Below are 26,006 nucleotides of genomic sequence, written 5' to 3'. Positions count from 1 at the left end.
CCTGGAGACTTGAATGTTGAGTGAACAACACTGCAGGAGTGTGGCTGTTCACGATAATAGTCTCTGTGATGTCAGTGGTGAGGTGACGATGATACCCATAAGGGGAATGTCTAGGAGAGTATGAACTTGCACTCCTGTGGCTAGAGTAATATGAATGGGTTGGGGACACCGGCGATCTTGATCGCTCCGTGTAGTGCGATGGTGAACGAGAATGATAGGACCGGTAGTAGTGAGGCGGCGTGCGGGATCGACATGGGGACCTCCAATAACACCGTGCAGGTGATCTATATCAGTTGTGCTCATGCCTGTCTGAGAGGCGGGGAGGTGGAGGGGAAGGCTCCAGAGAGAAAACAGCCTATCGGGGTTGGGGATAGGTGTGCGCACGTGTCAAGTTTTCCGTTGTGCCTTCGTTGGAATCATGATTGGCGGACTAGCCAGTATGGAGGCCAGGGAACCTGGCTGCAACATCTCCCGGTGTCGGGGGGGTATCCTTGGTACCGATGATGGTGATCCTGGTGCCGGCCGTATAGGAGGGGGTGACGGTGCCGATGATATTGGTCTCGGAGCACCCCGCGTCTTGACCGGTGCTGTTGTTGGTGCCAGTTTGCACGGTGCTGGTTTGTGTGGTGCCACTTCGGTTCTCGGTGCCAGGTCGGCTCATGGTGCCGACGCAGATGGCGCCAATTCAGGCTGTGCTGCCGTTCATGCCGTTGGCACCAGAGGGGAAGATACGGCCAGGCTAGGCGCAGAAGTATTATGGGCTTTAGATGTCTTGCCTGTGGTGTGCCTGGGTGACACCCCGGGGATTGTTGGTGCATCCCCTGCACTAGCACTTCTGGCCAGAGTGGGACTCTTCCCTCCATGGGACTTAAGTGTCACAGCAACACCATCCGCTGGGCGTCCTGTAGATGGAGGCTGTAACACTCTGTTAAACAGCAGCATTTTCAGCTGCATTTCTCTGTCCCGTCTCGCATGGGCAGTTAGTTTAGAACAATGGTGCATTTCTGGGGGATATGGCCTTCCCCCAACCACCTTATATATCAGGAATGGCCATCCGATGCTGGCAGAGCGTCTCCACATGACGCACATTTCTTAAATCCCAGAGAGCCAGGCATGATGAGTCTGAGGCCATGAAACTGGGCCTGAGTGAACTGGCCAACTGACAGAAAACTATGTACAGCATTTTTCTTTTTCTTTTTCTTCTTTTTTTTTAAATGAACCACTAATAGAACTATAGGGTAGGGGCTAAATTGTGAGGAATAAGAAGTTTAAATGTGCTATACTAATTCTCTCCTCAGGATGGAAGTAGGAGCTCATCCCAAATCCATTTGTGACCATGGACAGTTAGGAGGAACTGGCGGGCTGGACCGCGTGACTCAGAAAAGGCGCCAACGGCGCGAGATGGCTTCTGAGCATGCGCGGTCTGCCAGGGGCTACTGCTACAGAAAAATCTCCGTGCTGCGGTGCTGGGATGAGCCAGGCACCTTTGATGGAGCACCCATGGGGACACTACTCGAAGAAGAACATAAGGTGATAGGTAACAGCCAGCATGGATTTGTAAAGAACTAATCATATCAAACCAATCTGATAGCTTTCTTTGATAGGATGATGAGTCTTGTGGATAAGGGAGAAATGGTGGACGTGGTATACTTAGACTTTAGTACGGCATTTGATATGGTCTCGCATGATATTCTTATCAATAAACTAGGCAAATACAACTTAGATGAGGCTGCTATAAGGAGGGTTCATAACTGGCTGAATAACCATTCTCAGAGAGTAGTTATTAATGGTTCACAATCCTTCTGGAAAGACATAACAAGAGGGATTCCTCAGGGGCCTATTTTGGAACCTGTTCTGTTAAATATCTTCATAGACAGTATGTTTATTAAGTTTTCAGATGATACCAAGCTGGGTGGGGTTGCGAGTGCTTTGGAGGATAGGGTCATAATTCAAAATGATCTGGACAAACTGGAGAAATGGCCTGAGGTAAATAGGATGAAGTTTAATATGGACAAATGCAAAGTAATCCTCTTAGGAAGGAACACTCAGTCTCACATACACAATGGGAAGTGACTGTCTAGAAAGGAGTGCTGCAGAAAGGGATTTAGGGGTCATAGTGAACCACAAGCTAAATATGAGTCAAGAGTGTGATGCTGCTGCAAAAAAAGCAAACATGATTCTGGGATGCATTAACAGGTGTGTTGTGAAAAAGACACAAGAAGTCATTTTTCCGGTCTACTCTGCCCTGATTAGTCCTCAGTTGGAGTATTGTGTCCAGTTCTGGGCACCCCATTCCAAGAAAGATGTGGAGAAACTCGAGAAGGTCCAGAGAAGAGCAACAAAAATTATTAAAGGCCTAGAAAACATGAGCTTTGAAGGAAGACTGAAAGCATTGGGCTTCTTTAGTTTGAAAAAGAGAAGACAGAGAAGGGGACATGTTAGTGGTTTTCAAGTATCTAAAAGGGTGTTATAAGGAGGAGGGAGAAAAATCATTCTCCTTGACCTCTGAGGATAGGACAAGAAGCAATGGGCTTAAACTGCAGCAAGGAAGGTTTAGGTTGGACATTAGGAAAAACTTCCTAATTGTCAGGGTGGTGAAACACTGGACTAAGTTGTCTAGGGAGGTTGTAGAATCTCCATCTCTGGAGATATTTAAGAGCAGGTTAGATAGACATCTATCAGGGATGATCTAGACAGTACTGAGTCCTGCCATGAGGGCAAATGACTGGACTCGATGACCTCTCGAGGTCCCTTCCTGTTCCAGCGTTGTATGATTCTTATGCCAGCAAATGTTTCCATTATAGACCTGGCATAACTAGCTGAGATAAAATATCATGAACTCGAAAGCATTTCTGAGTCTTCTTGCTAGAAGCCATCTCAAAAAAACGGGGAAGTCTAAAAAGGTTTAAAAACAGGAACTGGCTTTGTCATGTAGATACCCACCTCAGAGAAGGGAAAGTTTCTCGCTGTCATGCGGGTAGGCTTGAAAAGAGCAATGTGGGTACAAGCATACGGAGCACTCGTTTTGTTTCAGATTCTGTGCTATCATCTACGTAATTGTCTATCAGCGCTTTGGGTAGAGTTGGGGTTTTACCACATGCAGGCACTGCACTTTTCTTCCCGGTGAAGAGGAAGGGGTTAAAATTCAGCTGGGCTATCTTTTTTTTTTTAAGGTAAACAAAAAAAACAAAACCGCCACCCTTCAAAATCAAATTAAAAAGTGTGTCAAATTACATAGAACCTAAGGGCATGATTTTCAGTGATTCTCAGGGAAATCAGTGCTCAACAGGTCTGAAACTGAAGCCCAAGATGTATCATTTGGGGCTGATCTCCAAGGATGGAGATTCCACAATTCCTCCCTAGGCAATTTTTTCCAGTATTTAACCACCCTGACAGGAAGTTTTTTCTAATTTCCAGCATAAACCTCCCTTGCTGCAATTTAAAACCCATTGTTTCTTGCCCTATCATCAGAGGTTAAGCAGAATGATTTTTATCCCTCCTCCTTGTAACACCCTTTTAGATACTTGAAAACTGCTCTCATGTCTCCTCTCTGTCTTCTCTTTTCCAAACTAAACAAGCCCAGTTCTTTTTGTCTTCCTTCCAAGCTCATGTTTTCTAGACCTTTAATCATTTTTGCTTCTCTTCTCTGGACCTTCCCCAACTTCTCTACATCCTTCCTGAAATGCGGTGCCCAGAACTGGACACAATACTCCAATTGAGGCCTAATCAGCGCAGAGCAGAGCAGAAGAATGACTTCTCGTGTCTTGCTCACAACACTCCTGTTAATGAATCCCAGAATGATGTTTGCCTTTTTGGCAACAGTGTCACACTGTTGACTCATATTTCGCTTGATTCATATGTCATACAATGACTTGATTATACTGCCCTATACATTATACACTCACTGGTAAGTCCAGTATTTATATTCCAATTGGCTTACTTTATAATATAGTAAAAATGACAAAAGCAGCAATTTTTCAGTAACTGTGCGCTGTGATACTTTTTTATTTTTCTGTCTGATTTTGTAAGCAAGTGGATTTTAAGTGAGGTGAAACTTGGAGGGTAGACAAGACAAAACAGACTCCTGTACAGGAATCTGGAAGGTTGAGAGCCACCGGGCTCTATTATCATTCTGCTCCATCTGCCCTTGATAAAACCTGATGCCTTCCAATTCGTTGCTGATTCAGTTCCCCACCATTTTGCCAAAGTCCCTCAATCATGGCTTGTTACCTCTTGCTATTATGGTTTTAACAACTATACAACTCTGCTGAGGCACCAGTCCTGGCAAGACGCACCCCTCCACCTGCAACATACTCACACCCAACCGTCTTGGACCAGCTGGAGAACACGTGGCTTGCAAGAATGGCTGGAGGTCAACCCAGCTCCCCAGAACAGAACGGAAGGGCTCCGCCAGGCTCTCCTTGTGACACGCAGAGAAAGAACGCTCAAAGGTTCAAGGCCTCCAATGAAATTACCACAGTTTACATCAGCCCAGGGTCAGTCTGGCCCATGCGTGAATCTGTCTCCAAAGAAGGGTATTTCCTTCCTTTTCTCTTGCACAATGTTCTAAATGCCAAGGAAGAGGGACTGAAATAAAGGGCTCTGCTGTTCTACCCATAGGCAGCGGTTTTCAAACTTCATTGCACCGCAACCTCCTCCAGACAACAACAATTACTACACACTCCAGGGAGGGAGACTGAAGCCTGAGCTCGTCCAAGCCCCACTGCCTCGGGTAGGGGAGCTAAAGCCTGAGCCCCACTTCCTCTGAAGGGATCCCCAACGCTGAAGCTCAAAGATAACAGACTCAGGTAGGGGCCTATAACCTCATCCCCACCACCCAGGTCAGAAGCCCTCTGGCTCTGGCCCCAGCATGTCTAAGCCAGCATTAGTGACCCCATTAAAATGGGGTCCTAACCCACCATTTGAGAACCATTGCCCTACGGTATTTGAATCCCCCTTCCCCCCCCCATTTTATTTTAACTGTCCCTTTTACATTCCCTATAACTTTCCCTATAACTTTTGGAGGACCGGTAACATTCATTTGCATATTCATTAATCAAATGATGAATATTCAGATAAGTTGTTTCTGGTCCTCCCAAAGCCCCCAGTGCCAGCTTTAGCAAAGCTTTTGATATGTTCACCCACAATATTCTTGCCAGCAAGTTAAGGAATATGGATTGGATAAATGGACTGTAAGACAGAAAGCTGGTTAGACCAGGGTTTCCTAAACTTTTTACTTTAGTTGGAATTCTTTTTTTTCAGGACTGTTTTTTGCAGCCCAAAAATATAAACACATAAAAAACAAACTGAGAAAATACCAACCATATAACATGTCTGGTATTTTCTCATTGGGTACGTTTTATTATTACTGTACTAGATGTATCAGTTTGTAGTTTCAAACTGCCTGGCTGGCAAATGCGCTCAGGCTGCATGAGTGTGTCTACCAGCCATCCAGTTCGCTACTACTTGAGGGAGTGTGGCGGGGGGAGGCACAATAGAATCCACGGGCTGGACTCATTCGTGCTTTGCAGGAGCGGGAGGAAAAGGGGGCAGTGCCCCGAGATCTGCATATGGCCAGGTCAGTCCCGCTCCCCGCCGGCCGATTCTCTCCCCCCTCCCTGCTCCTCACGCTGCGCCTCTGGCCAGCCCCACTTCCCCCAACCCCCTCCCAGACAGCCAGTTCTCCCCCGCTTCTCCTCCCAATATCCTTTGGCCAGCTCTGCTTCCAGTGGCCCCTTCTTTCCCTCCCAACACATCTTCCCCAGCCGGCTCCTGACCCTCGACCTCACGCCCCTGACAGCCCTGCTTCCGCTGGCCCCCCAATCTCTCCTGGCCAGCCCTGATGCCCCAGACAAGCCCTGCTTCCGGCAGCCGCTTCTCCCCTACTCCTCCTCCCGATCTCCCCCGGCCAGCCCCTCTGCTTCCGCTGGCTGCCCCTCCCCCCCCATCTCCGCAGCCCACCCCGATTCCTCTGTCCAGTGCTGCTTCTGGTGGTAGGTTCTCCCTTCCTCCCCGCCCAACCTCCCCTAGCTATGTCTCTGCCGGAAGCCGGAACATCTGGCTGCAGATTCCATCCAGGTCGGCCGAGGGCTTGAGGGACCTGGTGCCACACAGGTACTCTGGGAGCCCGGAACACCCCAGCAACCACGCTGAAGCTCGGTATTTTTTTCCTGCTGCCCGTAGTTTGGGAAACGCTGCCCTATAAGAAACAGGAAAGCTTAAAAAAAATCTACCTCAGAATCCTCAACTTGTCAGAGCCTGACCATATGGATTTGTTTAAAAAAAAAAAAAAGTCTTATGCACTCCAAGTGGTTGGTCCTGAACAGTTCTATACATTCAGGCTACGTCTACACTATGGCTGTCTCTACACTGGCGCAATCTCACGCAAAAGCAGCCACTCTTGCGCAAAAACTTGCTGCTCGTGTGGTCTTGCGCAAGTAAACTGATGTTCTAATGTATAAAATCAGGGCTTGTTGTGCCAGAACTCTGACACTCCCACTCAGGAAGCGCAAGAGCTCTTCCAGAAGAGGCCAGTGTAGACAGGCAACATGAATTTCTTGCACAAGAAGCCCCTATGGTTAAAATGGCCATCAGAGCTTTCTTGTGCAAGAGAGCGTCTACACTGGCATGGATGCTCTTACGCAAAAGCACATCTCTTGCGCAAAAGCACATGCCAGTGTAGACGCTCTCTTCTGGAAGGCTGTGTCTACATTGGCACCCTTTTCCGGAAAAGGGATGCTAATGAGACCAGTCGGAATTGCAAATACCGCGGGGGATTTAAATATCCCCAGCGGCATTTGCATGAACATGGCTGCCGCTTTTTTCCGGCTCGGGGCTTTGCCAGAGAAAAGCGCCATTCTAGACGGGATCTTGCAGAAAATAAACCCTTTTCCGGAAGATCCCTTATTCCTACTTTGCAAAAGAATTTTTTCGTGAGAACGTGCCAGTGTAGACGTAGTACGAGTTTTCTTGGCAAAAAATATGCTAATGAGGGACTCATTTGCATGAGTCATGATCTCATTTGCATATTTTCTGCTGATCTGTTTTTGCACTAGGCGATTTGGTGCAAAACCAAAAAGAAAATGTGCACACTGCTTGTTTTTGTGCAAAAACCCCTAGTGCAAAAACAGATTGCCAGAAAATATGCAAATGAGATCACGACTCATGCAAATAAGTCCCTCATTAGCATCTTTTTTGCCAAGAAAACTCGTAATACAGATGTAGCCTCAGGGTTGTAATCTCTAGATGATATGCTGATTACCCACTTTAGTCAAGTGATAAGGCCCCCAGAGGTATAGCAGTCGGGGTAGGCCTTGGAGTGGACTAGGCAATAGGGCATTTGCCTGGGGAGCGCAGGGAGGTGGGATTAAGTCCTGCTCCCCCTCCGCCCACCACCATTGGAGCAGCCAGACAGCCCACACAGGCTGCCCCAGGGATGGCGCTGGCTCCCACATTTGGAAAGGAGGATAAGGGACCTGCTGGAGGTGGGGTGTGAACTGAGGGGAAAGGGCATCAGCCTCTGGAGTAAATAACCCTATGAAGTTAATCACGCCAAATTCCATGGCCCGGAGACCATCCTTCCCAGTCACCCAGATTGCTGCCGCCTCTGCTAAAGCCATTTGCAGGAGGGCAATGCAGCAGCTCATCACTTCTTTGATATTCACTACTCCACTGGGATGGTATCTGCCAGTTGTGTGTTGCAGCTGTGCAGCCTACAGGGCTGGCTGTTGCTTCTGGCTGCACACACACATTTTATGAATTAATCATGATTGACCTGTTAAGGTTCATTTGGGATCTGGCAGTGGCCCACATGCTGCCCAGCTCAGCACTTACAGAAATGTTCTATGGTGAAACGCATTTAGAAACATTTGGCTCTCGGGTAGGCTGTCTACACCCACGTCTGTCAGGGCTGATTCAGTCAAAGGCACCACTTCATGGCATATTAATGGGCATTTTTTAATCGCAGCAGCCCAACTCCTTCCTGGAACCTGGGAAGGTAGGGAAGATTATTATTCCCAATTTTTCAGATAGGGAAACCAAGATCCTGAGTGCCTAAGCAACTTGTGCAAGGCCACACAGGAAGTCTGGGGCATAGCAGGAAACCAAACCCAACTCTCCCCCATCCCAGCACAGCACCTAACCACTAGGGAAGCCTTCCTCGTGCCAAGCCAACAATGCCCAGTCCACTCACAGATCCCAGTCTCTGCTTGTGGGTGCAAGGACAAGAAAGTGATAACCAATTGCTGATGATCTCGCTTAGGTTCTTACATGATCCCCCATTGCTATAGCGTCTGAGCATCTTCTATTCATTACTGCATTTGTCCTCACAACAACCCTATGTGGTACGGAAGTGCTATTACCCGCAGCGAAACTGAAGTGAGTGACTTTCAGTGAGACTTCAGCTCCCAAGTCACTTAGGGTAACAAACATTTTTCAAATGTTCCTAAGTGACTGAGGAGCACAAGTGCCATTCAAAAGATAATGGTCCAAAATCTGTAGGGCCCAGATCCTCAAAGGTAATTAATTATACGTGCAGAGTCGTCCTTACCCATATGCAGAATATGCAGCTGTGTAGAGCACCCAGGGCTGGCCTTCCCATGAGGCGAATTGAGGCAGCTGCCTGAGGTGCCAGACTGTGGGGGGGCACCACAGTGTACCCACAGTGTATACTGTGTAGGACCCAGAGTGTAGAAAATGGTGTCTGCTGCTGGTGCATATGTATTCTCTCTGCTCTAGATGCACAGAGATGGTGGAGCCCCGTGCTGGAGGAAGGAGGGCACAAGAGACATAACAGGCAGGCAGGAGAAAAGGGGACATGGGGGCATCATTTGAGCTCCCCACCTCAGGTGCCAAAATGTTGTGGGCTGGCCCTAAGAACACCCAAAAATGTGGGGCGCCACTGGGTCTTAATATCCACCCACACGCCTCTTCCTGTCCGTGGTCTGTGGCTCAGCTTCCTCCGGAGAGGAGCTAGTCAACTTAAAAGTGAAAAAGCTTGCCAGAGCTTTGTAGAACATCGATGTGAAAGAGCCATTCAAGTGGAATGAAGCCATTTCATAAGCATTTGCCAACTCCAGGTATATCCTGTCAGCTTCTCAATTTACTGTGTTAGTCGACAGAACCTCAGTTTAAAATTTGCTTTAAAGCAATTTCATGAGTGTGTTGAAGATTATAAAAATCACAGCTCTAGAATGTCGTGATTCCCTCCCCTCAGGTTGTCACTGGGGATACACCAGCTTAATAGAACTGCGTAGGGCCCCATAAACTCTAAAGCCATCCCTGTACATGCCTACCTCCCACAGGCGTTAGGTGCCTAAATACCTTTGGGGACCTGGGTCAACATTTTTGTGAAAATCCTGCCCTTGGTCTTCAGTTTCATAATGACTTGTACAAGTTGCCTCCGGCCTGTTGGAACACCCCGCGCATCCCGCGTTTTAACTCTGCAGTTGCACAGATACTACACACACATCAAATCACATTTTAGAGAAATGTTTTATTGACAAGTAATTCCTCCATTTATGATACTTAGAAAATAATACAAAAGTCTGTATACGATGTGTCTGTATTTCACTTTTGGAAATAATTTTTAATTACATTATATGTATAACATATAACCATACATATTTAAAAAAAAACATGTTTCTACGCAGCTGTTGTATTCTATATTACACGGGTCATTTTGGCACATAGGATGGTTATTTTGTGTACAAAATAAATATTTTTTTAACTACACCTTTAAGAGTGACATTGAAAATGAGCGCTCCCATCTCAGCTTTGCTAGCGCACTTTGACTTTTTCCCTTCATCTATTTCATACATTAAGGCATATGAAATTACATCCAAAAGCTGTTTAGATGAAAACATATTGCAAAATCCTGTAATGTATTAAAGGTATGCCGAATTCACTTCCGGTATATCTACACTGCAATTAAAAATCCATCACTGACTGGTACCAGCTGAATTGGGCTTGGGCTAAGGGACTGTAACTGTGGTGTAAAGTTTTGGGATCTGGCTGGACCCCCTGCAGTGGGAAGTCTCAAAGCGCAAGCTGCAGATGGAATTTGAACATCTACACCACCATTGAACAGCCCCTTAGCTAGTGCCAGCTGTGGGACTCTAATTGCAGTGGGGATAGACCCCAAAAGGCATGTTAAATACTGTGAAATATATATAAAATCACCACAAAGTTCAGCATGAGTGTGAGCACATGGAATATATTTGCATTTGTATATTGTATTTTACAAGTACAACCACAGTAAGACCCTGATCCTGCAAACACTTATATACATGCTTTGCTTTAAGCACAGTAGTAGTCTCCCTGGACTCTAGTTTTCGCATATTTGCAAGAATTTAGACCATAGGATCTAATAAATTATACCCATTTATATTAAACCAAAATACATAAAGCGTAATTAACATGTTCATTTGTACAGTGCAAGTGCAAATTCTTCACTTTTGTCACAGCTGGATCCCAATAACAAAACCTGCCACTTGTCAGTTTTCAAAACGTTCTAAAGATTTTCAGAGTACTTCAAACATTCATCCTCCCCCACTCTGCCAGGAAGGAAGTAACTATCATTACTCCTGCTTCACAGAGGGTCAAATAAAGGGATTCAGAGATTAGCCCAAGACCAGGTTCAGAGTCTGGATTTACAAGGGCACTTCCTACTGACTTTAAATGCCATTCTCCCCCTTGACAATATATGGCCCAACGAGAAGACATGCAGCACTGCTGTTGCAGACACAGTTGGCATCCAGTGTAACATTTATTCATATAGTCTGTTCTTGTTCCTACTGAATTTAAATACCACACCAGGGTTACATCTACACTGGCAGCTTCTTGTGCAAGAACTGTTTTGCGGAAGAGTACTTGCGCAAAAAGTCTTCCACAAGAGCGCGTTTACACTGGCATGTGCTTTTGCGCAAGAGATGTACTTTTGCGCAAGAGCGTCTATTGCAATGTGGACGCTTTCTTGCGCAAGAAAGCTCTGATGGCCATTTTAGCCATAGGGATTTCTTGTGCAAGAAATTCATGTTGCCTGTCCACACTGCACTCTTGCGCAAGAGAGCTCATTCCTCGTGGGGAGAGGAATAACTCTTCCAGAAGAAGCCCTGTTTTCCAACGCTGTACTGTAAATTTACTTCCGCAAGAACGTGTGTGCAGTGTAGACACCCAGCAAGTTTTTGCGCAAGAACAGCTGTTCTTGTGCAAGGAGCTGCCAGTGTAGATGTAGCCTATTGATTTCAGCTAGGAGCTGGATCAGTATTCGTTCAGTTTGAGTGTGAACTGCCGCAAAGCACTCAAGTTCAGCATATCAGCCTGCGTCTGGATTGTCTATCGATTACCAGCAGGGTTCTGCATAACTCTATTGTCAAGACATCTGCAGAAAACCCTGGGTGTTGCTACTGGAATACCAATCCATTGTCTGTTCCCAGCCAATACCTGAGTTCAAGAAAAGATATTACTGTATATGTACAAGAAGTCATGTGCTGCAAAGCTAGCAAGACAGCACCTTCATTCAGAGTGGGGTTTGTTGGGATTACTTAGCGCAGACTTATAATACTGTGGGTACAGAAAGGGGTTCAGAAACAACAGTGGAAAGCGGCAAGGATCAGTGACAAAGTGGCTTCACAGTTTGCAAGCTTCCAGCTATTTGGGGCTTTGCATCGTTAGCTCGACTTTGATTGTAATTTCATCCCCCCCAGAGAGTTTCAGTTTAATTGTGATGTCAGTGAGAGAAGAATCCTCGAAAGCAACACCAACCACACAATGTATTCAGACAGTACGCCGGATACCCCAAGGCACCCACCTAGTTCCACTGAAGTCAGTGGATTAGCATCTGGCCCAGTAGTTACTATTTATGCTTCCATTGGAAGTTCTCTTTTCCTCAACTCGGCCCCCTTTTGCATAGTATCTACATTTGCTTTTCACTCCATCTGCTCCCACCCTTCACCTGCTCTTTCTTGTCTGCAGACACCCATCATCACAGGAAGTTCATGGTGATGCACATGAAGATAAACAGGAAGCACAAGAGGGTGTGTGTGTTTGCAGGTGAAGTAGTGGTGCAAATGCTGAGTGATAACGCCTGAAATGAGGACAAGTGATATGCTTGTTCACTATGAGCTGCACAGTTCCCCACTACTGTCTCTCAAGGCTGTGAGTGTAAAGACTCTGCCTTTCCATGCAGATTTGGATTACTCTCTAATCAGGGTTAGAGGGATGGTATTTACCAGATGAATGCACTGTATTTGCACAACAGGTACCTGGCTGACACAGACAGAAAGCAGCAGCATGGCTCTAGATTACACCCTCTCAAACGCTTAAAACCTGTTGGCTGTGCTACAGTTATTATTGTCAATGATTCTGTTGCCATGGCTCCAGACACCCTACAAAACAGTTTTGAGCAGGACAGACCAAGGCTCACAATCACAAGACAACAATGAACCCAAGCAAGATTCAATGGGGGTCACTCTCTCAGGGGGAGGGAGAGCCTCCCCGGAACCAGACTGGAAGGAGACTCAGATACAGGACCTTGAGTGGGGGTCTGGAGAAAAGAGGCCTGCATAGGAAGAAGAGTAAGGCTAGACTGTCATTTTGAAATCCTCTCGCTAATGCATTCTATGATTGCTAAATACAATACTAGGGGTTCAGAAAGCTCTGCTCATCATGGACCACTGGTGACAAACTCCCAAAGGGAAAAGCTGTAGGTTCTCAAACTCAGTAAGGACCTACTTGGTAAGCACAGTCCATACCCATGACTCAGTCAAACAGTGGGAGAATCACATGACTCTACTCCAAGAGAGGAAGAGGCATGAGGTCCAAGACTTGAGTGGATGCACTCAGAGAGACCAAAAAGGAGACAGTCATGCAGCCAGCCCTGGAATGAAGATCAAAACATATGTAATATTCCTTTACGTGAGGAGCATGTGTTACATTACTAGGCTACTCCTGTTTGGCTCAGTTGGCAGTAACATGTAGCATAACCGGGAATCAGTTTTTGATGAGACTGGAATTGGAGTCGATTTGCTCTTCCTGGATAGGAATTCGAAAGCTCTTTCCATCTGAAAAATACAGAGTAGAGAAACTTTCTGTACAGTGCAGGAGGGGAAAGACAAGCAAATGGCTCTTCTGGTTTCACACATATGGGAGCAGGAAGTGGCTTTTGGAGATAACTGCTTGCTGGTCTAGCCAATGCTGGGTATGTAACAGAAGTGGGTTGGGTTTACGGATCGCTTTATTGGTGCTGTGTATAACAAGAAGAGAGGCAGCAGTGGACCGATCCAGAATGATGCATCTCATTGGCTTTGCATAGAGTGCCTGCTCCCTGTCAGTCAAACCAAATTCATTCATTCTTGGAGGTGAATGAAGGACTTTGAGGTAGCTTACATGGACAGGGATAGAAAAGGGTCACAACTTCAGGAGACATCTTCATGGTTGGCCAGCAGAGCAGCCATTTTCTTATGATTTGTATATTATTGATTTTCTTCCACCCCCAACATAAGCAGGGAAATGGAAAAAAGAAAGGAAAAAAAGGAAATACAAATACAAAATGACACAGAGGGAAAAGTGCAAGTTATGACACGTGGCTTGACTCAGGTCCGGACCCTCCAACCTCTAGGATCCTAGGACCTTGGCTCTGAGCTGGGGCAAGCACAACGTGTGTTTAGTTGGATGGGGGACTAGGACTGAGCTTGAGTTTGAATCCTGGGCCTAAACTGCAATGTAGTTATATCCTGAGAGATGACATTATCCACCCTTCCCTTGCTACTAATGGTGTAGAGCAACAAGCTTTAAAACAGAAACTCACCATGTTGTCTGTTCACAGGAGGCCTCTTTGTCGTCTCCTTTTTGGCTGTCTGGATAGTCAAGAGGAGGATGGACATTCCAGATACCAGGAGCAACGTTAAGCAAATCAGAATGAGGGATAAGAACCCTAGGAGAAAAATAAAGGAAGACCATTACACGGTTGAGAGGGAGAATGAACTGCTGGCCCTGTGAATTGTTTCCATTCTGAGTGACATAAAAGGCAGGCACTCAGCTACCATGATGATGAGCACACCATGAAAACTTGCTAGCTGCGATAAGATTTCAAGGAGCATGATATTTGGTAGAACACATGAGAGAGTGCTGACTATTCCAATGAACACAATGCATGTTGAACTCTGTGGTCCAGGACCCTCTGGTCCAGCAACATTCGATGGGGACTGGACAGCGACTGAGAACTCAGCTGGTGGTTTACATGTAACTTCTCCCTGTGCTACTGGTATCGCTACAGGGAGTAGCTAGATAGGAACCACCGGTAGGCAGCCTGGAGGGCCAGTGGACTGGAAGCAAGGAGCGCAGCTTGGGGCATGGAGCTTTTGGCGGCTGGGGGGAAGGGAAGCCCTTGCTGGTTGGGAAGTCCCTGTGGCTGGGGACATGGAGCCACCAGTGGCAGGGGGGTAGTGAAGCCTCCGTGTCTGAAGGACCAGAGATGCTGCCAGCTGGAGGAAGGGAGCCTTGCCGGCCAGTGCAGGGTGGCAGCCAGGGCAATGCATTGGCTAGGAAGGGAGCCTCAAAAGAGCTCAAGACCCGACCTCCTCTGGTCCTCAAACTGCCTCCTTTGGGATCACTCAAGTTCCCAGGGTGCCGGACCAGGGAGGTCCAACCTGTGGCAGCCTTAGAATCAAGGCTACCTTAGAATCAAGGCTACATTCATGTCACAGGACTTGTGGTGTCCATGCTTGCCGGTTTTTAAAAGCTAGCCCATGACTACAAATGAGTAGGTGGTTAGGACAGCAAGAGGTTAAATCATTTCACAGAAAAACATGAGCACTGCCAAATTCCAATCTAGGATGTATGTGAGTGGCTCAGGAAGAGCAGGAACCCAGATCAGCAGAAATAAGTTGCTTCCTCCTTTTTGAGGAAGGAAGACACGTGACAGGTTATGGGACACTTGGGTTGGCACAATCGCCCTTTTCAAGCCTTGGTTTATTTTTTTGAAGCTGTCATTCTTTGTTGTGTATCTACAGAATGAGAGGAATGCTTAGGGAGGGGCTATGGGAAAACAGGTCTGAAGAAGAGAGGGCAGGCCACCTGGCCTATAGGATAGAGAGAGGGTATCCCAAAACTTGGGGAAGATGCAGACATGCTTGTGGAAAAGGGTAATGAGAGGGGTGGAAGGATGCAGAACTAGCAGAGCGAAAGAGGAAACAAGCAGGCAACAAGTCATGAGACGTTGGCAACAACAGGACCATGCTGGTGAGGAAGAGGATGTGGCATCTGTGAGGAGATGGGTTAAAAAAGAGGCTGATATACTTGAAGGAAAAGGAGTTTGGCAGTGGCATTTTAGACAGACTGAAGGGGAGTAAAACAGCTGTTCTCAGAGCAGGAAAAGGAGGCAACCACCAGAAGACAAGACTCAGCCTTCCCTTACCCCAGTTAGTCCCTGCTTGGTTGTCATTTATAACCTCTGGGTTGGAAAGGTTGTTTTGGGGGGTGAAGGTGGTGAGTGCTGCCGTAGAACTGTTGCGTCTGGGATCGATGACAAAGAGGTACAAGGTGGATGTTCGGAGTGTGGTAGCCTGTTCGCCCTGGTCGTCACAAATGGCATCTTCTGTTTGTGTCCCAGCTCTCAGAGTCTTTTTCCCATTAGCGGTGCAGCTGCCCGTGTAAATAGATAGTTTCAATCACAAATATAAAAGTGACCTGCACAGAGGCATGTGCACTTGTGGGGGGATGTTGAGGGCAGGGGGGAGGAAGGGCTTCTTTATGTTGTATAAAAGATATCTGGGTTTTTTTTCCTGCTTGCTCTAACACTTGAAATTCAGATGAATCCTGCAAGGGGGAAAAGAAAATCACTGCTCTTCTACTCTATAGCAACACTCAGTAGGAATTACCAACCTTTGCTCAACTAGAGAGAACACCTTGGGGTCAGACAAAAAGAAAAAGGGGTACAGAATTGCTCTCAGGGAAGAAAACATCGTTCCAGGCAGTGCATGTCGGGATAACATGAAAAAACTCCATGCTTATGAATTAAACTGTTTCTTTATGAAGAACTCTATTTACAGAGATGCTGTGGGAGTCGCTAGCATTCTCTAGTCATGAGTACACAGACCGACTTCCTGGAGCCTCCTCCAAACTCCTCTCTCCTCCAAGCTGTGGGTTGTCCCTTCAGGTTTCAAGTGGTTCCCTACAATCATGAATAGCTTCCCTGTGAGGTGATCGAGTTCTTTCCGGGTAGGTGAAATTTCCACTTGGCCATCTTTCTACTGAAGGCCTCAGAGTAGAAAAGAGACTATGCAGCATGCCCATGCATACCAATAGCTGACACATAACCCACTTGCTAGCATCTTAAAAGTCATCATGAAGACAGTCTTACTGTATTCATTGCTGGCTTATCTTTGGGAATTCTATACACCGACATTAGGACAAGTGAGAGAAAGACTGTTGTGTGCAAGAAACAAAAGTTGGATACGTACTTTTTCCAGGGCTGACATTTCTCATTGTTGCCATTGGAAAAATGTCCATGAGAACAAGGGACGCAATCTGAAAAATAGACAATATTTTAAATCTATGGTCTCCTGATACAGATTTGGAGTAGCTGTGAACATCCCTTAAACAAGCCTGGGGCAAAAGTGATGCATGCCCATTACAACACCACTTTACGTTTATAAAACAGCTTTTATTCCAGAGAGTGCCACACAAAACCAGAGTACATACAACAGAACCATTGAAAATTGCAGCTAGCATTGGGGCCTGTACAAAGGGATGGTGACATATTCATAGAATCATTGAATACTAGGACTGGAAGGGACCTCGAGAGGTCATCGAGTCCAGTCCCCTGCCCTCATGGCAGACCAAATACTGACTAAACCATCCCTGATAGACATTTATCTAACTTACTCTTAAATAGCTCCAGAGATGGAGATTCCACAACCTCCCTGGGCAATTTATTCCAGTGTCTGACTACCCTGACAGTTAGGAACTTTTTCCTAATGTCTAATCTAAACCTCCCTTGCTGCAGTTTAAGCCCATTGCTTCTTGTTCTATCCTTAGAGGCCAAGATGAACAAGTTTTCTCCCTCCTCATGACACCCTTTTAGATACCTGAAAACTGCTATCATGTCCCCCCTCAATCTTCTCTTTTCTAAATAAACCCAATTCCTTCAGTCTCCCCTCATAGGTCATGTTCTCTAGACCTTTAATCATTCTTGTTGCTCTTCTCTGGACCCTCTCCAGTTTCTCCACATCTTTCTTGAAATGCGGTGCCCAGAACTGGACACAATACTCCAACTGAGGCCTAACCAGCGCAGAATTTTTGAACACACATAACTCCTCTCCCCCCTTTTTATTCTGTTTCCTAGTAAGGTTCCTTGCATTTCCTTCAGATTGTTTCTGGAGATTAAAGAGGAGAGATCAGATGGCAGCATTTGCCCATCATTCTGTTAGCAATTGTCCTGGAGACAGAGATAAATTATAAAGCAACCAGCAGAGACTTTTGACTGGGAGGAATACAGTCATAACCCTAAAAAAGCTATTCACTCACTTTTTCCTGATGCAGATTCCTCTGATGATGTGTCAGCCAGGGTGTAACCCCTCATGCATGTGCAAACTGCATCTGATCTCTTATCACACTTCTTCACCTCTATTCTTCCCCTCTCTAGGAGCAACAGAGTTGGGGAGGTGGTAAGGGAGAGAGAAAAATCAATTAAAAGCATAAATGAAACCAGCCTCGTGCTCAATATTCTGCACTGGCAAATGAGAGACATGGACGTCAATTCTTCTCTCTTCAACTCTTGCTTGCATGGACTACATCAAAATATTGTCAGAATTAAAAAGAAATTTAAATCATTCTTACAATAGGTTGAAAATGGTATTTCCCCCCCAAAATGTCATGTGTCAGCCCTCTGGTGAGTAGAAAAGAAGAGTAGGTGATGGAGGAAGAAAAGGGTGTAAGGAGAGATCCTAAGGGGTTTGAGGAGATATTCTGGGGACCCCTTGCAGAGAAGTGGCCATTGTGTAGCTCGGTAGTTTTTCAAACTACGGGTCACAACGCAGGACTGGGTAGGGGAATGTCGGGTGCTGGGTCTCGTTCCTGCAGGGGGATCAAGTGACCAATGGGGGGGGTGAAGGCAATGACCTGCCTGTCCTGGCACTGCAGACTGCGCTGCACCCCAGAAGCAGCCGGCAACAAGCCCAGCTCCTAAGCGGGGGAGGGGAAAAGAGTGCACAGGGCTCCATGCACTGTCCCTGCCTCCAGCACTAGCTCTGCACTCCCATTGGCTGGGAACCTGCTGCTGGCTGCTTCTGGAACACAGCATAGTCTGCGGCACCAGGAGAGGCAGGAAGCTGCCTTAGCGCCCCCGCTGTATTACTGACTGGGAGCCACTCAAGGTAAGCCCCTCCTGCTGAGCCTTGACATCTCCAAAGTTGGAGCCCCCTCCCACACCCCAAAGCTCCCCCCCTCAGCCCCACCCCGGAGCCTACACTGCAGTCAAATGATGTTGGGAGACAGGCATCGACAATTTTCTTTCAACTGGGTCATGAGAAAAAAAAAGTTTGAAAACCGCTGGTGTCGCTGACTTACTTGCATTGCAGGCGGTGCAGCGTTTGCATTTATAGTAGTTATGGTTTGAGTTATAGTATCCATCTCGGCAAGGGACACACTCTGTACCTGAGGTTACTGTGCAGCGAGTTTTCATTTCCTGGCCTGTGACAAAGGGACACATGTGGACGTCTAGCACAGGGAAGCTGATATTTTGATCTCTCAAATAGACTAAATCAAACATCTTCTGTCCACTTAAGCCCATGTGTGGGCTGGGATTGTGCTTAGGAAGAGGGGACTTTTGCCTTCAAGAGGCCTGAGGAATCTGGCCCTTTGTGCCACTGACCAGGCATTCACAACCATGACCCAGTTCTAGATAGTCTGAAAACCTAGACAGTGACCCGTGTCTGTCCCCTTCACCAGTGCATCCCAACCAGCATTTTTCTACTATGGAATCTTTTGAATTATTTGAATGTCAGGGTTTGCAGCTGAAGTTGCTTACAAGGGTCAATTTACCACTGCAGCTTTGCAATCTCTCTAATATTGTGGCTTTGCCACAGTTCCCCCCACCACAATAAAGTCATCTGAACAGCCTGACTAGTTCTCAAGGAGCAAAGAGATGCACTGGATGGGAAATGCCCGCAGGCAGGATAGACCGATGATGGCATGCAGCAATTAAACAGTTAACAATAATGTGCTCGTCTATTGCATCTTTCTGCAGGGGGATGTCAAAGCACATTAGTTAAATGAAGCCTGACAGCCTCCCCTCTGGGGTATCCATTCATCCATCCAAGCTCTTACATTGGCACTCATCAGAGGAGCAGATGGAATCACAGAATACTAGAATTGGAAGGGACCTCGAGAGGTCATCAAGTCCAGTCCCCTGCCCCCACAGCAGGACCAAGTACCATCTAGACCATCCCTGATAGGTGCCTGTCTAACCTGCTCTTAAATATCTCCAGAGATAAAGATTCCACAGCCTCCCTAGCCAAGCTATTCCAGTGTTTAACTACCCTGACAGCAAGGAAGTTTTTCCTAATGTCCAACCTAAACCTGCCTTGAAGCAATGGGCTTAAATTGCAGCTTGTCCTATCCTCAGAGGTCAAGGAGAATAATTTTTCTCCCTCCTCCTTGTAACACCCCTTTAGATACTTGAAAACTGCCATCATGTTCCCTTCTCTGTCTTCTCTTTTCCAAACTAAACAAGCCCAATTCTTTCAGTCTTCCTTCAAAGCTCTTGTTTTCTAGGCCTTTAATCATTTTTGTTGCTCTTCTCTGGACCTTCTCCAATTTTTCCACATCTTTCTTGAAATGTGGTGCCCAGAACTGGACACAGTACTCTGGCTGAAGCCTAATCAGTTCAGAGTAGAGTGGAAGAATGACTTTTTGTGTCTTGTTAATGCATCCCAGAATCTTTTTTTTTTTTTTTTTTTGCTTGCAACAGTGTGATACTGGCTCATAGTTAGCTTGTGGTCCACTATGACCCCTAGTTCCCTTTCTGCAGTACTCCTCCCTAGACAATCTCTTTCCATTCTGTATAGATATTGTGTTCCCCTTTTTAAAACAGGAAAATAGACCCACAGATCAAATGACAAAGTCATGCAGTGACTCAATAACAGAGCCAGGAATAGAATCCAGAAAAACTAGCTCTGTTTTATAAAGACTTGCAGAACATGATAGAGTATTTGATATTAATCGATAGGGGTGGGGTCAATAGAGGGCTCCTGTTTGAAACAGGGAAGTAGCTATAAAATTGTAAAATAAGTTTCAGTAGATGGATAATACTCTGAGTTGAGCAACGTTGTTCAAAAGGAAACAGTTATATGCCCAAACCTGCAAATTCCCCTTGACTTCTGAGCTTACAGGATCAATCAGTATGATCCAGATCCTCATAGTCCTGAAGTATACTAGGTATACATCTCTCAGTCTTCTCTTCAGAGCACTTCCTCCTGGCTAAAACTCAAAGTACATTGTTGTATATATAGAATTGGAGGATGGAGGAGGTGGGAAATTAACGCTAATGTTTCATAAGAACATAAGAAGGGCCACACTGGTTCAGACCAAAGGTCCATCCAGCCCAGTATCCTGTCTGCCAACAGTGGCCAATGCCAGATGCCCCAGAGGGAATGAACAGAAAAAGGAATCATCATATGATCCCTCTCCTGTCATCCATTTCCAGCCTCTGACAAACAGAAGCCAGGAACGCCATTCCTACCCAGCCTGGCTAATAGCCATTGAGGGACCTAACCTCCATGAATTGATCTATTACTTTTTTGAACCCTGTTAAAGTCCTGGTCTTCACCACATCCTTTGGCAAAGTGTTTCACAGGTTGACCATGCTCTGCATGAAGAAAAACTTCCTTTTGTTTGTTTTAAAGCTACTACCTATGAATTTCATTTAGTGAGCCCTAGTTCTTATGTTATGGGAATAAGTACAAAACTTTTCCTTATTCACTTTTTCTACACCAGTCATGATTTTATAGACCTCTATCATATCCCCCCGTCTCCTCTTTTATAACCTGAAAAGTCCCAGACTTTTTAATCTCTCCTCACATGGGACTGGTTCCAAACCCCTCATCATTTTTGTTACCATTTTCTGAACCTTTTCCAATGCCAATACATCTTTTTTGAGATGAGGCAACCACATCTGTAGGAGGTATTCAAGATGTGGGCATACCATGGTTTTATATGGAGGCAATAAGATATTCTGTCATATTCTCTATCCCTTTTTTAAATTATTCCTAACATTGTTTGCTTTTTCAATTGCTGCTGCATAGTGAGGGGATATTTTCAGAGAACTATCCACATTGACTCCAAGATCTCTGAGTAGTTATAGCTAAATTAGCCCCATCATATTGTATGCATAGTTGGGATGATTTTTTCCAATGTACATTACTTTACATTTATCAACATGAAATTTCATTTGCCATTTTGTTGCCCAATCACTTAGTTTGGTGAGAACTTTTTGAAGCTCTTCACAGTCTTATTTGGTCTTAACTAGCTTGAGCAGTTTAATATCATTTGCAAATTTTGCCACCTCACTGTTTACACTTTTCTCCAGATCATTTATAAATAGGTTGAATAGGATTGGTCCCAATGCAGACCCTTGGAGGACACCACTTGTTATCTCTCTCCATTCTGAAAACTTACCATTTATTCCTATTCTTTGTTTCCTGTCTTTTAACCAGTTATTAATTCATGAGAGGACCTTCCCTCTTATCCCATGGCTACTTTCTTTACTTAAGAGCCTTTTGTGAGGGACCTTGTACTTAGATTTCCAGAAAACCTTTGATGCTACATCCACTGGATTCCTCTTGTCCACATATTAATCTACTAGAGTTCAAAGAACTCTAGTAGATTAGTAAGGCATGATTTCCCTCTATGGAAACCATGTTGACTTTTCCCCAACAAATTATGTTCATCTATGTGTCTGACAATTTTATTTTTTTACTGTAGTTTCAACTCAATTTGCCTGGTTCTGATGTTAGACTAATCACTCACAGTTTCAGTTTTCTTTTGTACTCAAATCGGTATTAGTTCTTTGTTTCATTTCTGTGGTCTAGCAGCACTGGTGTCTTTCTTGGCATCATCCAAGTATGAACCCCCTCCAGGAGTTAGAAATTGATTCAGCCTCTTTCGACTACAAAGGGAGTCCGCTACGAAGGCAGGATGTGTAATATGAACACCTACCCATTTCTAACATGCTTAAATTAGCTTAGTATTCAATAACAACTTGATTAACGCCACCAAAATAATTTAACTTGGGCTAAAACAGTTGTCAGAGAAGTCTGGATTCAAATCACTAACTCAGAAGGGACACATAACAGAGATCAGAGGAGTGGGGTGGTACAATGGTTCAAGTAGTGATCCTGAGTTCTACTTCTATGGTACAGGGCTCTGTCTGTTTCCCCATCTGCATTATCCCAATATTATTTAGCCGACTCATCCATATGTCAGGAAATAATCAAATCACATTTGTAAAGTGACATAAAACACTTCTTCTCGAATAGTAGAGAAGTGTACGGGTTTTATCAGCTTTACTAGGTAATCTATCCCATTTGTAATGTTTCAGAATTTGATTTACTCTTCCAGGAGTGCTTGTTTTAGATACACACAGCATTATACCAAAGGAACATCCATATGGACAGAAAGCTCTCCCTGTTAAATGCTGGTCAGTTGTGCCAGGTTTGATGTCTTGAATCTCTGCCCAGAAAACTTGCATATCGTGGATAGGCGGTTGGTGGGTTTTTTTTGTTTTTGTTTTTTGCACAAGGAATGAGGCACATTCATGTTGCCACACCAGCTAATGTGACAATGCTACACTTTCAGTACTTTCATCTGAATTCAGAATGCTTCTCAAACATTAGTTTTCATATCACTTTTGAAGTGGGTAAAAATTCACTCTGGTTTCTGTTTCACAGACGATGAGATGAAGGGATTAAATGACTTGCCCATGGTCAAATAGCAAGTCAGTGGCAGAACTGGGAATAGACTCAAGAGGTTTTGAGTCCCCATCTCATGCTCTAGGTATCGAGGGATATTCTCGCAAATGCCCTGTAATATGGTGTCGTCTGGTAGCATTCAAACTTTTTTGCTGGAGAGCCCTTTTATATAGCAAGTCTTTGTGTGTGATCCCCTCCTTGTAAATTAAAAATGGGGGCAATTTAATTTAATGGAGGCTCAGCCCCAAGGAACTGACAGCTTGTGGGTCCCATAAAACCACCCTGCAACACCCTAAGATATCACAACCCACAATTAGAGAACCCCTGGTATAGACTAATTGAAAACAAAGAGCAATCGTTTTAATGCTCAGTACTTCTAAAATCCAGCTGCAATTAATTTTTTTTGTATTTTCTTATACACACACTTGCTCTTGGGAAATGAGGATCACACTTTTCCCCACCCCACTCATTCATTTTCTTTAAGTTTCACTGGATGTGAACAGCAGCCACTCGTACTTTTCCCCACCCCACTCATTCATTTTCTTTAAGTTTCACTGGATGTGAACAGCAGCCACTTCTGAGAATGAGTTATTCTCATAACCCATTAACTTGCTATCTACTATACATCCTACACACTCAGGAAACAGATTACTCCCCTGAATGGAGAATGTTCCAAGAACTAGCAAGCAAGATTTGGGGCATTTTCTGAGTAACTGGGAGCAAATTCACATGAACAAAATCAAACTGAATCACAGATTGATACCCACAATCAAATGACCTTGTATCATGGAAGATACTGTCTATATCCACAGTCTTGACTCCTGCATCTTCATATGACCATTTCCAAAGACTGTATCCACTGCTACATCTCCATAATTAACTGCGAAACTGTAAAATTCTCCCGAGGGGCAGGAGGGAACAGGTCTCCCAAGTCTAGAACTGACTTGGTAGTTTCTGACTAAGCCACAGCCAGTGGAAACTCCTTCACCACACTAAAGAGAAAAAGTTGCATGTGAGCTTGGAGGAATTGTACCCACTTACCAGGGATGGGATGCATCCCAGAATGATGTATGCAAAACCTCACAAAACTCACTAGCTGTGGGAATATCCAGAGGGGGCTCATGTAGCAATCTGTCTCTCAAAAGCGGGGATGTGTTACAACCAGTCTCGGAAAAAACTGATTTCAGTTTTTGCTGCAGTAGCTAATGCAGTACACATTTTACATGGTGGGGAGGATGGAACTGTGAAAAAAGATGCTTGAGCAATTCTGCACAGGATTTTTGTTTTAATTGTAACCTCTTGCAAAAAAGGTGCATTCACACAATCTAATCATCCTGCAAAGGTGAGAACGTACCTTTCCTTCCCTTTCTGTTAGCACCAAAGCCACTTTCTATTAACAAACGGCCCACTGTACAATGCAGCATCACATGCCAGTTGTGGTTACTCTGGGTTGTCAAGTAATTTCTATAATGATATCCAACAGCGGCTATATTTTTTCGGTACTTTTCCACCTGCTCTACTCTGACTACAGAACTGTAGTTCTGCTCTAACAGCAGCTGTGAATAAGAAACCCTTCCACCTCCCCTGACAAAACAAAATTCAGTTTCTTCTCCCCCTCCCCCCCAAAAATGTACGAGGAAACAAGCATTCTATTTATTTTACCGAATCATTGAAGCAAAGAGAACTGGATGAATTACGTGAAGCAAAGAGAATTAGCTAACATCACAGGAAGAGGTCTGCATGGCATGTGGACCAGAGCACTTTAAAAATTCAAACACACCTGCCATCCATAAATCTTGATCTTTTCAGTGATATTTGGCATGCCTTGTTTTTTCCCCCCAATAGGCATGCATATGGTCATTCAGCACTTTTTAACAAACAAACAAAAAGGGCTCCTATGTCCATCAGCTTTTAACCAACATGCCATTTACTCCTAATCTAAGATGAGCCAGACAAATTAGTTCTGCTGTTGGCAGGCAGGCTGTACTAGTGCTCCCATAGCACAGCAAGGGGAAATTTTAGGAACAAATAAGCCCATGTAGACAAGTCTTTGAAGATTTCATTCCTTAGAGTAATGCATAGGGTTTCTTAAGGTTACCTGCTTAAGTTACAGAAAGAGTTTGTTCCTAACTAGACAATTTTAGACATTGTGTGAAACCATTTTATAATTCATATGTAACATTTCTTACATCTCAGTAACCTTTTCAGTTCACAAGATTATTCTCTCCCTCCCCACCTTCATTACGTGCTGGACTTTCATTCTACATCTAGCAAATAGAGTCACTATTAAGTTAATAATGACGACTTACCAGGAGCACACTCCTTGCAGCATTTTCCATGTAAGGGATATTCATTTTGCCCACAACTCAGCCCTGAACAGCACATAGCAGAGAACAGCAAGAACAACAAAACAGCAGTAAAAGTACAGATACATTTGGCTAATCCTTGTTCAACCATTCTGACTCTTCACTTCACCTCCAAAAATGTAAACTCTAGGAGAGGTTGAACCTAAACTGCTAAAGGACAGGAAGGCAATTCATATGTCTACAATGGGGAAATTCCCAGCAATGTAATACGTCTTTTCAGCTCCACCTCTTATTTTCCTTTCTTCCTGAAAGGAAGCAAACACTTTCTGAATTCTATGAAAGAGGCCACATGTCATTTCTTACTTTAAGTTTTTATTAGCAACAAACCATGCCCTTCCTGAGAAATCCCAGCCCTAGCCTCTCCTGTTACGTAAGCTGAAGCCCCATCACTCATTTTTAAAGCCAGAAGGGGCACATACAGAATGGTTTTGCAAGAATTCTTTGCAAATAGCACTCCAGAGACTGTAAATGGGGAGGGCTTTAAAGGTAGGAGAAAGGAAAGAGGGTCCATCATTACTGGGGGTAGGTCTACGCTAGCTCATTAATTCGAGCTAGGTAGGCAAATCAGGCAACCGGAGTTGCAAATGAAGGCCGGGATTTAAATATCCCGGGCTTTATTTGCATGTTCCCGTCCGGTCGCCATTTTGAAATTTCACTAGCCCGTAGTAACTGC

The 26,006-nt window shown here is 45.0% G+C and overlaps 1 protein-coding gene and 1 long non-coding RNA gene across 3 annotated transcripts; one reads left to right on the top strand and one right to left on the bottom strand.

Annotated features, from left to right (window-relative positions):
- Positions 1 to 129: 129 nt before the first annotated feature.
- LOC142819399 (uncharacterized) lies at positions 130 to 13,962 on the top strand. The gene is made up of 3 exons (XR_012897269.2): positions 130 to 279; positions 1,299 to 1,530; positions 13,826 to 13,962. It is a non-coding gene; the product is annotated as an uncharacterized LOC142819399 (long non-coding RNA).
- On the bottom strand, positions 9,394 to 25,924 carry TNFRSF4 (TNF receptor superfamily member 4). Of its 2 annotated transcripts, XM_014575521.4 has the most exons (7): positions 25,277 to 25,922; positions 18,568 to 18,690; positions 17,527 to 17,640; positions 16,461 to 16,527; positions 15,416 to 15,642; positions 13,808 to 13,933; positions 9,397 to 13,061 (listed from the first exon to the last, which is right to left on the bottom strand). In XM_014575521.4, the coding sequence occupies exons 1-7, from the start codon at positions 25,422 to 25,424 to the stop codon at positions 12,991 to 12,993; spliced, it is 876 nt and encodes a 291-aa protein (XP_014431007.1). In that variant the 5' UTR covers positions 25,425 to 25,922; the 3' UTR covers positions 9,397 to 12,990. The 2 variants fall into 2 exon arrangements, with proteins under 2 accessions (XP_075762389.1, XP_014431007.1); XM_075906274.2 differs by lacking the exon at positions 18,568 to 18,690 and having other exon boundaries at positions 9,394 to 13,061; positions 25,277 to 25,924.
- Between the last annotated feature and the right edge of the window lie 82 nt (positions 25,925 to 26,006).

This window comes from Pelodiscus sinensis, chromosome 24, assembly GCF_052426305.1.
Source record: "Pelodiscus sinensis isolate ZL-2025 chromosome 24, ASM5242630v1, whole genome shotgun sequence".
Lineage (NCBI taxonomy): Eukaryota > Metazoa > Chordata > Testudines > Trionychidae > Pelodiscus > Pelodiscus sinensis.
This window is presented reverse-complemented; position numbering and strand designations above follow the sequence as displayed.

Bases quoted from the DNA above. Each gene is read 5' to 3' on its own strand.
- TNFRSF4 (XM_014575521.4), bottom strand. From the start codon at position 25,424: ATGGTTGAACAAGGATTAGCCAAATGTATCTGTACTTTTACTGCTGTT. The intron at 18,691-25,276 runs GTAAGTCGTCAT...CCTTTGTCACAG, and splicing joins CTGCAAGGAGTGTGCTCCTG to GCCAGGAAATGAAAACTCGC. The intron at 16,528-17,526 runs GTGAGTGAATAG...TCTATTTTTCAG, and splicing joins GGAATCTGCATCAGGAAAAA to ATTGCGTCCCTTGTTCTCAT.